Below are 12560 nucleotides of genomic sequence, written 5' to 3'. Positions count from 1 at the left end.
CTCTTGGATGGCAAAGTTTATAGTGGGGGCAGTGGAGATGGGTTGAAACAGGTACAGGTTACTGTACGGGGGAAGGTTCGTGTGAGTCATACTCTTGCGTTGTAAATACGTTATCGTGAAAAAAATCATCTATCAAATGGAACCTGCAAAGGAGCTTCTTTACACATGTGAGTGTAAGCCTGAGTACAATCTCACGTGTTGGTGCTGTCGAGTATTTTAATTTTACCAGTGGGTCAATGAGGGAAGGGGATGATGATTTATGTAGTGATAGAATGGGTGGGTCATTCTTGAGAGCATGAAAAAGTGCGTGAGTGAGGTTGACACAGTAAATGATCGGGTGATTGTGTGATCAGGTAAATATATGACTCATGAGGAGAGAGAGGGAGTATTTACGTGAGTCATAGATTTAAGGAAGTGGGTGAGTTCATAATGGAGTGAGTACCAGTTTATTGAGTTGAACAAGGCGAGAACTAAAGCGACCAGGATGAGTCTCATTTGCAAGAGAGACCTGGATCACCCAAATTACCAAAGCTAAATAAAACACAGAGTTACAGTAATTAAAGCAAACATACTATTTTCTTCTTTCGATAAAGCATATATAAACAATAGAAAGACAACTGCTGTCTCATGAAAAATCGACGTAATGGAGCTAAGGGATGATAGAATGTGTGAGTAATGTGCGACATGGATGTCCTCTGCCCCCTACACGACTGAACATTTTCTTTGACTACGTAGTTTGAGACGATTTCCATGGATGTACCAGTAGAATTTATCTGGTATAGATATAATGGGAGGCTGATCGATGCCTGAGCCGGTCATGGTATGGCTCTCTATTGTTAAACCATATTATGAATGCGGATGATCTGGTGATTACTGCCCACTCTAAGGAGAAGTTGGAGACACTACAGCTAAACATGAAGCATGCTACTAAAATATGGGCCGTTACCATCAGCCCCACGAAAACAAATCACCTCCCTGGGTATTTTACATCATAAAAATGCTCCCTTCCTCAATTCCTCATGTATTTGGGGCACCTGAGGAGAGAGTGGAGTGGGCAGTGTGCTGATGATCAAGTCCGTTTTGGGAGCCGAGGTCTCATTTAAAATAATTCGAGCATTATATTTTCATCAACTGCTCAACAGTGTGGAAGCTACCTGGCATGTCACTCCATAAAATCTTCATGTCTTCTCGGCCACAGTTATACCCTTCCTTATCGCTCTCGAAAGGAACATTAAGGTTAGCTTGCCCACGATCTATTCAGGGTTTAACCAGACTGGACTTTGTAAGCTCACAGATTCCTAGAATATCTGGACAAATGCCCATCTGTGGGCTCCTCCAGCAAGCGAGGCTGCGTTGATTGTGTCATGCAGTCCGTATGCAGTCACGGCATCCCCAAGCAGCTTCAATTTGGCTGGATAGATGGTGCTAAATGGGCGTGGTACGGGGTAGAGAAGAGATGGACTGATGTGGTGCAGAAGGATGTGGAGCTGATTGGACTTATTGATGACTGGTATCAGCAGTGTCATGATCGGCTTCTGTGGAGGAGGTTCATGAAAGGTGCTGCTGGGGAAGTGGAGGCAGTTGCCCTCCAGCAACAGCATAGGGCAGAGGAGCGAGGCTCAAAACAACGAGCAGAGCGCCAAACAACTGACACAAATAAAGTTGGCACAGTGGGGAGCACGGCTGTTGCATCTGCCCATCATCTTCCTAAGTCAATCCATGGCACCTGCGTCTATTACATGACCTCCTGCCAGCCAGCCTTCGACACTTCACGTGGCCTCAAAATGCACCGAGCATGGCACAAGTGCTGTGGTGATGTCACCGCCACTTAGGGGTGAACGACGGTTGTTGCGTTGTTGTTGTGCGTGTGTGCACGGACGCATGTACGCCTGTGAGTCTCGTGTATGGAGAGATAAAGAGAGGCAGCCGGGCAGGGTGCTGGCCATTCACCCCGTGTGCCATTCAGAGCTTCATAGGCGCTTGCCCCAACATTCTGGTAAGGCTATACAGCGGATGATTGTCGCTGTTGTGTGTGTGTATGGACGTTCACCCCCCTCCCACCGCCCCCGTGTGTGCAGGGACTCATTACGCCCCCTCCCGACAAGCAGACCGGCATCCGGACTAAAGGTAAGTGACAATAACAGATTTTTTTTCCATTTAAGTAACTTTATGTTTTGCTCACAATACAGTATTTATTAGAGTGTTGCATGCAAATGTACGATATTTTGTCTTATATATGACTTTGTTGATGTTCTATGGGGTATTTTGTCTTTCTGAGTAATGTTTTAATTAGGGTGGTGTCATTTTCACAATTTCCCCAATATTTTTAAATGGCCGACTTGCGCTTCAGCAATTTTCGGAACCAATGGCTAAATCTCTTCATCTTCTTGGGCTTGGTGGTGGTGGCAGAAGTGGTGGTGGAAACGGTTGCGGTGGTGGAAGCTGTGGCAGCGGCGGTGGAAGTGGCGTCGGTGGTGGTGGCATCATTGTACATTTGAGACACGGTCCATATTAGCTCTTTCAGCTGGCTACGGAGATGCAGGTTCTCTTCTTGCAGCCTCTTTTCCCCATGCCACATGTCCTCGTGACGCACCAGCTTCCCGCGCAGCCTAAACTGTTCCTGCCCTCTCTGCGGATTCAGGAAGTTCAACTTCCTCAGGTGGGCGTGCAGCGACCTCCGGAGATCTTCGTTTTCACAGCGCAGCGACATTTGCCGCTGTGCTGCATTGCAGTCTCGGAGAAAATCCGCATGCAGAGACTTGCTCTCCCTGCAAGGCACTCTCGTGGGCTCCAGCTCCAACTGGCGCTCTTTAAGCTGTTGAACCAGGCTCCTGATCTCTCTCTGGAGAGTCTCTCGGTTCTCCATGAACTCCTCCAGCTGATGCTGTAGCTCCAGACGGAGCATCTTGCTCTTCTGACAGAGCTCCACATTCTGCAGGCCCATCCTCTCCGTAGACAGCGTCGTGGTCTCATGGTCAAAGTCTGAAATGGAAAGCGTAAAAAGAAGATATATGAAGATCCCCATCCCAAGCATGGCCAAGACCAGAACGCCAACGATCAGCAGCACCATGCTCAGTTCGAGTTGACGGCACGCGGGACAGAAGCAAGTGTGAGACACGTCACGAAGGGGCGTGTTATTTATCGTGACGTCATTACCGGATGTGACGTACACTATGACGTAACAGCCATCTCTGCCCACTTATTGTCAATCATTGCCCACCACGTGACTCCACGGCCCTGCCCCTAACCACGCAGCTCCTCCCCCATACTCTTCTTCCGCCTTCCCCACGTGACGCGAAGCGAGCCAATCACGCGAGAGGCGGCGCGCGGTCGGCCCCGCGTCCGCTTCCCGCCATTCTTGCAATGGGCGGCGGGGCCGCTCAGGGTGGGGCGCGGGGCGCGGGGGCGAGTTCACTCCACGTCGCGAGTCGGGAGGAGGGACGAGGGGGAGGGGCCAGGAGGGACGAGGGGGAGGGGCCAGGAGGGACGAGGGGGGGGGAGCTGAGAGCTGCGAAAGTTTGGGGTACCACTACTTGAAAAATATACTGTACCACAGAAATGAGTTTATGTTTAGTTCGGTTTAGAACATCTTTCCAATGGTTGCTTAATTTGAAACCAACTTCTCGGTTGAAATTGTGTCTGTGTTTGTAGATCTGAATTGCCTCGTGAACAAATCTCTGATAAAAACCCGTGGGTTTGCAAAGAACCTTGGTATCGGAGAAAATTATATCGTGATCACCCACATGGTTGTAACAGTGATCAGCAAAGAATTCGTTTTGCTGTGTTTCAAATCTGATTTGTGCTCGCGAATTCGGTCAGAGACATGTCGCTTTGTCTCCCCGATATAGCAATCACCGCAGGTACAACTCAATTTGTAAACCCCGGGGTACTGTAAGTCAGGAATGCCATCCTTCACGGATGGGATCAGATCACGAATTTTGTGTACTGTATTGAACCGGACCTGGATCTTGTGTTTGTTTAGAATTTTTGAAATCTTTTTAGTAACGCCTGCTATATATGGTAGTGTGATGGTTTTGGCCGGAGTATCAAGTGGTTGTTTCTGTATGGAGGGAGAAACAGCTTGGCGGATGGTACGGTCAGAGTAACCATTCCTTTTGAGGGCCAGGTGTACATGTTTTAATTCACTGGTCAGGTGGTGTTGGTCCGAAATGCAATGAGCCCTATGGTATGAAGTTTTGATGAGAGAATTCTTTTGGGCTGGGTGGTGGTGGGAATCAGGTTTCAAGTAGGAATCTGTGTGGGTGGGTTTCCTGTAGACAGAATGCCCCAATGAGCCATCAGGTCTCCTCTCAAACAGAACATCTAAGAATGGTAGCTTAAATTTCGATTTAAAGTTTTCGTGACTGCAAGGATTCATCTTCTTTGGTTCTTTCGGTAAAGTCACGTAGAATGAGAATAAAATAATAAATTGATAAAATAAAATAACACAATAATATTCTCACGACGTTTCGGCCACAACACAAGCGGCCTTCATCAGGTGAAGGGGACGAGACTGTCTGGAGGACAGCGCTGGAGTGAGAAAGCCACGCTGAGATCACGACCTTTAAGCTGTGTGAGAAGAAACAAAGCGCCTGACAAAGGAATTAGCATTTAATTTAGCATTGAAATGGCTGAGTGATTAGCTTGTGACTGGTCACAGAAAAGGCTATATTAAAGTTAAAGCATACACATCCACAAAGGCACCCCTTGACAAAGGAATTAGCATAGAATTTAGCATTGAAATAGCTAAGTTAAAGTATACACATCCGCAGAGGCACTCCTTGACAAAGGAATTAGCATAGAATTTAGCATTGAAATAGCTGAATGATTAGCTTGTAACTGGTCACAGAAATAGCTATGTTAAAGTCAGAGCATATACATTCACCGAGGCACCTAGTACAAATCAAACAGGAGAATTTAGCATTGAACTAGGCGAATTTAGCATTGAAATAACTGAGTGATTAGCTTGTGACTGGTCACAGAAATGGCTGTTGAAGTTAAGGCCTACACATCTGAGCTATTCACTGTAACTGGGTATACAATACAATATATAATGAATACTATATCATGAACCAAAAAAAATACTAAAATATAAATTACCTCAATGTTATCAATAAACTCTATATTCTCCAATCAGCTAAGCTACCAACAATAAGTCGTTATATATCACAATGCTATATGGCGAAAAATGGGTGGATTCTTACCCTCAACTTTAGCAACACGGATAGCTTAACCGTGGTTAATGGTATGGTTTACAACATGGAGTATAACAGCGCCTCGCAGCTGTCTCTCTCCCCCTCCTCTGTTCCGACCATCGATGAACTCGTCCGTCTGAACGGGACCCGTAGCTATCCGTGGTGCTAAAGTTGAGGGTAAGAATCCACCCATTTTTCGCCATATAGCATTGTGATATATAACGACTTATTGTTGGTAGCTTAGCTGATTGGAGAATATAGAGTTTATTGATAACATTGAGGTAATTTAAATTTTTGTGTTTTTTATTGGTTCAGTATATAGTGTTCATTATATATTGTATACCCAGTTACTGTGAATAGCTCAGATGTGTAGGCCTTAACTTCAACATAGCCATTTCTGTGACCAGTCACAAGCTAATCACTCAGTTATATCAATGCTAAATTCGCCTAGTTATTTCAATGCTAAATTCTCCTGTTTGATTTGTACTAGGTGACTCGGTGAATGTATATGCTCTGACTTTAACATAGCTATTTCTGTGACCAGTTACAAGCTAATCACTCAGCTATTTCAATGCTAAATTCTACGCTAATTCCTTTGTCAAGGGGTGCCTTTGCGGATGTGTATGCTTTAACTTTAACATAGCCTTTTCTGTGACCAGTCACAAGCTAATCACTCAGCCATTTCAATGCTAAATTATGTTAATTCCTTTGTCAAGGCGCTTTGTTTCTTCTCACACAGCTTAAAGATCGCGATCTCAGCGTGGCTTTCTCACTCCAGCGCTGTCCTCCAGACAGTCTCGTCCCCTTCACCTGATGAAGGCCGCTTGTATTGTGGCCGAAACGTCGTGAGAATATTATTGTGTTATTTTATTTTATCAATTTATTATTTTATTCTCATTCTACGTGACTTTACCGAAAGAACCAAAGAAAATGGTAGCTTACCATCTTTCTCCACTTCCATGGTCTTGTTCTTCTGACAGAGCTCCACATTCTGCAGGCCCATCCTCTCCGTTTGCAGCGTCGTGGTCTCGCGGTAAAAGTATGAGATGGAAAGCTTAAAACGAAGATAAATGAAGATCTCCATCCCAAGCATGGCCAACAGCGGAACGCCAACGGTCAACAGCGCCATGCTGAGCTCGTGTTGACGGCACGCGGGACGGAAGGAAGTGTGAGGCACGTCACGAAGGGGCGTGTCCTATATCACCGGATGTGACGTACAGCCATCCCTGCCCACTTATTGGCAATCATTGCCCACCACGTGACTCCACGGCCCCGCCCCTTACCGCGCAGCTCCTCCCCCATACTCTTCTTCCGCCTTCCGCACGTGACGCGAAGCGAGCCAATCACGCGAGAGGCGGCGCGCGGTAGGCCCCGCGACCGCTTCCCGCCATTCTTGCAATGGGCAGCGGGGCCGCGCAGGGGGGGGGCGGTGGGGGCGGGGGGGGCGGGGCTGAGTTCACTCCACGTCGCGAATGGGAGGAGGATTGACGAGGGGGAGGGGCCAGGAGGGACGAGGGGGAGGGGCCAGGAAGGACGAGGGGGAGGGGCCAGGAGGGACGAGGGGGAGGGGCCAGGAGGGACGAGGGGGAGGGGCCAGGAAGGACGAGGGGGAGGGGCCAGGAGGGACGAGGGGGAGGGGCCAGGAGCGGGAGGGGGGAGCCTTGGCGCCGCTCTTGGGCCGCGAGGCCTCCCCCTGGGCCCGCGGCGCCACGCGGAGACCGCGACAGCAGCAGCAGGAGGTGGTGGTGGTGGTGTTTGTGGTTGTAGGCACGGGAGAGGTGGTGGTGGTGTTTGTGGTTGTAGGCACGGGAGAGGTGGTGGTGGTGTTTGTGGTTGTAGGCACGGGAGAGGTGGTGGTGGTGTTTGTGGTTGTAGGCACGGGAGAGGTGGTGGTGGTGTTTGTGGTTGTAGGCACGGGAGAGGTGGTCACGGACAGGCGGTGAGTGCCGGGTGATGGAGGGGGGGGGATTGCAGGGTGAGTGAGTTAATGAGGAGAATTAATAGGTGAGGAGGGTGAGTGAGTTGAAGGGTGAGGTGAGTGAGTGGGTGAGTGGTGAGTTCACGACAGGGAGATTGGGGCTGAGTGAGTGAACGCAGCGCACGGTAAAGATCCCCTGAGAGCATTCGCAAGAGTTGGACATTGAGTGCCGCTGTCAGGGTCCACACGCAAATTACTCACTTGGCATGATATACAAATTAACCATTGTAAACGATAACTTTAAAAAAGTCCGCTATTTGTCAGAGCTAATGCGATGTGCGTTTTGCATATTTGTAGCACGTTATAACCAACGTCAACATCGTCATTTAGAGTAACCATTAGTCCATACGTGTCACTTGCTAATAGTCCCCGGGTCAATCACAACTTTGCCGTGCGTGCAGGCTTTGTCTCTGGCTGCTCGCTAGGGCTGCGATGCCTTTCCATGCCACAAGATGACGTTCATTGCTCCTTCCACACCGCGACAATATTTACTGCAGTGTTCTATAACGCGGCAGTTGCGTTGCTGAATAACACCGCGTTGTGTAAACTCCCTCGTTACAATGACTAATACAGGGTAAAGCACAGTCCGTGATAACAGCGTGAGATGCGTGTGTCGGCTGAACAAAGACTGAGGCGCGTGGGGAGCATCAGGAAGCATCCAGCAGCATCCCAATGCCTCGTGTGACGCTGTGCCCACGCAGCCGTACAACCGCACATTCCTACTCGCGCGACGTGGTTCTGTTGACTCAATCGCGTTATATCCTCTTAGCATCCGCGTTATAAAACGTGTTCCCTAATACATCCATCGTGCCATATCCAAATGGCGTTATGAAAACACGCGTTGAAGCAGAACGAACTCTATAAACTATTTTTATTTTACCAGGTGAGACCCACTGAGCTATGTGGCTGTTTTCCAGAAGCGACCTTTCCACAAATGATAGATCAGCTAAATGACTAATCACGTTAGAAATGTGTAGCACCAGCCACAAATACTCTAGACATGGGATCCCCTTTGACAGGGTCAGTGTCTACTTAGATTCACTCACTCCGCCTATTGTCATGCGGCGTGTGCAGCTGCATCGTGACACTTGGTAGAGTGCTGTCTTTGAGGCAGAGAGCTTTACAACCGTGTGCAGTGGTTAATTTGCTTAACAGCTTTACACCGAACTCCTTGCTTGTGGTAAAACATGTTTGCGACTTTGCTGATCGAGAACTATGCAGATTTAGATTTATAGTAACATGTACTTGGTGTGAGATGAACTTCCAAACAATTTCCTTTGCTCAACATCTTGCAATTAATGTCTTTTTAAATGGTCAGCTTAAGTGATTCCGTGATGGTTATGTAACTTGACCATTAAGATAATCTATGGAGCACAATTATTTCAGTATTATTTGTCATAAGTAAACTTTAAACTGAACCCACATGTGATATTATATTGCCTGATTATTTTATTTTTTAATGTAGTCACATGCTCTTCTGGGGATATTACCCCACATTTACCATTCATTGATGTTCCCTTTGACATTGGTAATTGGCATTGTCACACCATAGTAATTCATGGGCAATTATGTAATTCTGTGTCTATCTCTCTCTGCATCTGTCTGTGTGGGTGTCTCTCTCTGCCGGTGTGTTTTTCTCTATATGTGTCTCTCGTGTGTCTCTTTGTGTGTGCCTCTCTCTGTGTGTGGATGTCCCTCGGTGTCTGTGTCTCTTTCCTTTTCCACGATGTGGTGTTGTATTTACATGCAAATTCTACCTCTAGCCCCGCCCACTTACCCTTGGGCTGAGCTTATCTCAAGCCAATATAACTTCGTGTTTCAGCAGCTTTCTCGCTATATTTTTTCACCTGATGATGGTTGCTTGTGTTGCGACCGAAACGTCGTGATCTATTATTTTTTTTCTACCTACGTGACTTTACCGAAAGAACCAAAGAGTATTGTGATTGTAATTTTGATTGTGATCGTTGTGGTGGAGGTGGTGATATTGATGGTGGTGTTAACGATAGCGGTGATTTTGGTGGTTGTAATGGTGGTATTGATGGTGGTAATGGTGGTTGACTATTACCCCTCTCGTGTCCTTACTTCCACCACCAGGTTTAAGAATCTGCTGGTGTCTGTGCTGGAGGTGGACGTCGGATATCTGTGCGGTCTGGAGCGGTGGACAATAGACTTCTGCAGCTCAACCAGGTGGACGCACTGGGCAGGGGGCAAGATGGTGGTGGCTTTAGAGACCCACTTACTCCCACAGAGAGCCACTTAGAGCCATAGACTCACTCACAGAGTACACTCACACAAAGAGCCAAAGTCTCACTGACACAGAGCCATAGGCTCACTCACATGGAGACACATAGACTCACTCACACAGAGAACCATTGATTAACTCATTGGTTTTTTCGGTAAAGTCACGTATGTAGAAATACCATAAAATTATATTAAAATAAATCAAGCACGACGTTTCGACCGCAACACAAGCGATCTTCATCAGGTGTAAAAACAAATAGCACATAGGGTGACATCAACGCAACACATAGAGAGCGTTAAACTGCACGGAGGTAAATACAAGAAGATGAGAGACGAGAATTCTAAAAACCTAAGAAAATTTTACGTGATGCAATACCAGTCGGCCAACGACACAGTTAGACACTTGCCTGGCAGACCACGAATTTCAGAAGAGTGCTAAATTTCGTGTTCATCCTCTGGGTTGAACATACCAGCATAGACAGAGTGAACAAATACGAGGTATAAGATAGCAGAAATACATATACAGGGACACAAGAGGTAAGAAGAGGAAAGACGGACAGAGAAGCAAGAAAAAAGGGGCCGGAGGGATGAACAGACAGAGGCTTAAAATAAGTAGCAGAGGTGGGGGGAGGGGCCGAAGAAAGCAAGGGGCACCCCACCCACCCCACCCCTCCCACCCCACCCACCCCACCCACCCCACCCCACCCCTCCCACCCCTCCCACCGATCCTCCCCCCAACCCTCCCGTCAACGCTCCTTTCACTCCTCCCGTCACCCCTCCACCCCTCTCCTTTCTGCTGCGTCAGGGCCAGAGGTTGAGAGCACGGCAGAGGAGGCTACACGGGGAACTGGGCCGCGTCAGGGGCGAGAGACGCGGGGCGACTCGACACTTCACAGCGGCCTTCATAGGAGCTCAATAACAGCACTTGCCCCACCAGTCTGTGGAGCTCCATAGGGGATGTTTGTGTCGGAGCTCGTGCTGTAGGCATAGACGACGCGCGACCGTGGTTCCTCTATAGGGAGCGCGCGTCTGCTGTGGGTCGCATGGAGCTGCACGAGCGGACACCACCGCAGCGATTCCCATACCGAGTCACGAGATAGGCGCTGGGAAACAATTGCTCTGAAGTGTGTTGCTGGGTGGATGAAGCGAGCACCACCATGGTGTGCTTTCCTTGTATGGTCAGTCGTGTGACTGATTATTATAATATATTAATTCACACCTGTGCACCGTGTCATGGCAGTTTCTCTGTTTTTCCTTCATTGCATTTTTATTTCAGAAATATTTCACCTGCAAAATAGATTGAGTTTGAATATCTCATGCGAAAGGGTGCCCAGGGCATGTGGGGTCGTCCAATTGCACAGTGCTTAGCGCACATCACTACACACCCATGGACTAAATCCAGAGGCGAGTGGCAAATGAATCAGTTCTGCCCCCCTCGCTTCACCAACCCGCACTAGTCAGCGTGGTGAAATATGGTAAAAAATCAACACGACCGACAGGGCATAGGGTGCCCATTATCCAGAGGGGCTTTACTTTATTATCACATCCACATCTAATTGTGGATTTGGTTATTTTTCTTTAGTTATCTTTATTGCATAAATTCAACTTGACAAGATGTGTACTGCTTCATTCTGGTACATTTACTGTTTTTCAGTGCATTTCAGCACTGGGTGTGTTTGTTGGATTTATTGTTTGTCACGTGAGGTTAAACACTAAAACACTCTTTTATGAACCAGGCAAAGTCCACTAAGCTATTCGATTTTTCATTGAACTGACAGATGCTGTAACCTGGTCCCTTGGGTACCCAGGCCTTCCTATAGTATAACTCCAGGAATCGGCAGATTTTTATTTTATTGTACCAAGTAAGGTCCACTGATCTATATAGCTGTTTTTCAAAAGCAACCTGGCCACAAATCATAGCTCAACGAAGTGGCTTATCACGTGGAAATTTGTAGCAGCTAAATACTGTAAACGCATATTTCTAAATGTGGAGGGAAAAAAAACTCGAGGATCCAGAGAAAAACCCACGCCACCACGGGGAGAATATGCAAACTCCAAATATCCAGGCGTCGGGGTTGGAATCGAACCCACGACCTCCTGCATTCCAGGCGAAGGGGATAACTTGTTGCCACCACTGAGCCCCTTGTTAATCTGATGTGGTATACTGGTACAGCTCCTGGTGGCCTCGGTCACTTTACTGACCTTTGCACCATTGTGTAAGTCGGTTCAATTGAGTCGCAGACATACTCTTTGGAGGCAACAAATTTATTTTTACCAACACGAAGGGGTAACTTCCCTTTTACCAGATAACAACCTATGGTGGTGGACCACCAGGCTATCTGCGCTAACACTCTGGGATAGCTACAACGAGCAGGACTCCAGCTTGAGTCCTGCCCATGTGTTGGTAACTCTTCACGGATGTTAAATGTAGATCTTTCAGAATACAACAGCAAAGCTGAACCCCGGTCCCTCTGGGGACCCGGTTTATATGCTCACCAGTCGTGGCCGGCTCCGCCCTTGGCCACGGCTACCTTCTCAATTCCTATTGCAAGATCTCGCCCTGACACGTGACTACCCACTAGCCCCAACTTGGGGCCCCTGTGTAGACTTTACCCGTCATGTACCTTCCAGGGTCAACCAGAGTGCAATGGCCCACATTAACCTCATTCATGGCTGACACTTTCACACCCCTCCTATAGAGGACAGCACTGCACGCCACGCGTGGTGCCACTCAGCGCCATGACTCAGCGCTCACCAAGCCCCACTAAGGCTGGTACTACACCCACATATATGGGGTGTCGGTGATGTAATTACATCGCACGCCGTGCCTCTCAGGCCGGCACTACACAGTGGCATTCCCGATGTCACTACATTACCCCCCCCCCCCCCCATTCGTAGCATTCAGCCGTCCTGGCTGTCAACTCCCCCTTAAAACTAACCAAGTGAATAAGTTCTAGATTTGAAGCTTTCGTGACTGCAAGGATCCGTACTCTTTGGTTCTATTCGGTAAAGTCACGTAGGTAAAAAATAAAACAACAAAAATCATGACGTTTCGGCCACAACACAAGTGGCCTTCATCAGGTGAAGGGGACCGTACTGTCATGAGGACAGCGTTGGAGTGAAGACAGTCCAGCCCAGGTCCCGTC

The 12560-nt window shown here is 47.9% G+C and overlaps 1 protein-coding gene and 1 long non-coding RNA gene across 2 annotated transcripts; one reads left to right on the top strand and one right to left on the bottom strand.

Annotated features, from left to right (window-relative positions):
- Positions 1–430: 430 nt before the first annotated feature.
- LOC142908427 (uncharacterized) lies at positions 431–6384 on the bottom strand. The gene is made up of 2 exons (XM_076059122.1): positions 6138–6384; positions 431–2982 (listed from the first exon to the last, which is right to left on the bottom strand). Exons 1-2 carry the CDS (start codon positions 6322–6324, stop codon positions 2327–2329), a joined length of 843 nt encoding a protein of 280 aa, XP_075915237.1. The 5' UTR covers positions 6325–6384; the 3' UTR covers positions 431–2326.
- A 461-nt stretch (positions 6385–6845) lies between these two features.
- LOC142908426 (uncharacterized) lies at positions 6846–10638 on the top strand. Its single transcript, XR_012931752.1, has 3 exons — positions 6846–6934; positions 9268–9360; positions 10220–10638. It is a non-coding gene; the product is annotated as an uncharacterized LOC142908426 (long non-coding RNA).
- The last annotated feature ends 1922 nt before the right edge of the window (positions 10639–12560 follow it).

Source organism: Petromyzon marinus, assembly GCF_048934315.1.
Source record: "Petromyzon marinus isolate PM22_M1 ecotype Great Lakes invasive population chromosome 84 unlocalized genomic scaffold, UKy_Petmar_22M1.pri1.0 chr84_unloc.3, whole genome shotgun sequence".
NCBI lineage: Eukaryota > Metazoa > Chordata > Hyperoartia > Petromyzontiformes > Petromyzontidae > Petromyzon > Petromyzon marinus.
Note: the sequence above shows the minus strand (reverse complement) of the source record. Positions and strands in the feature narration are given on the sequence as shown.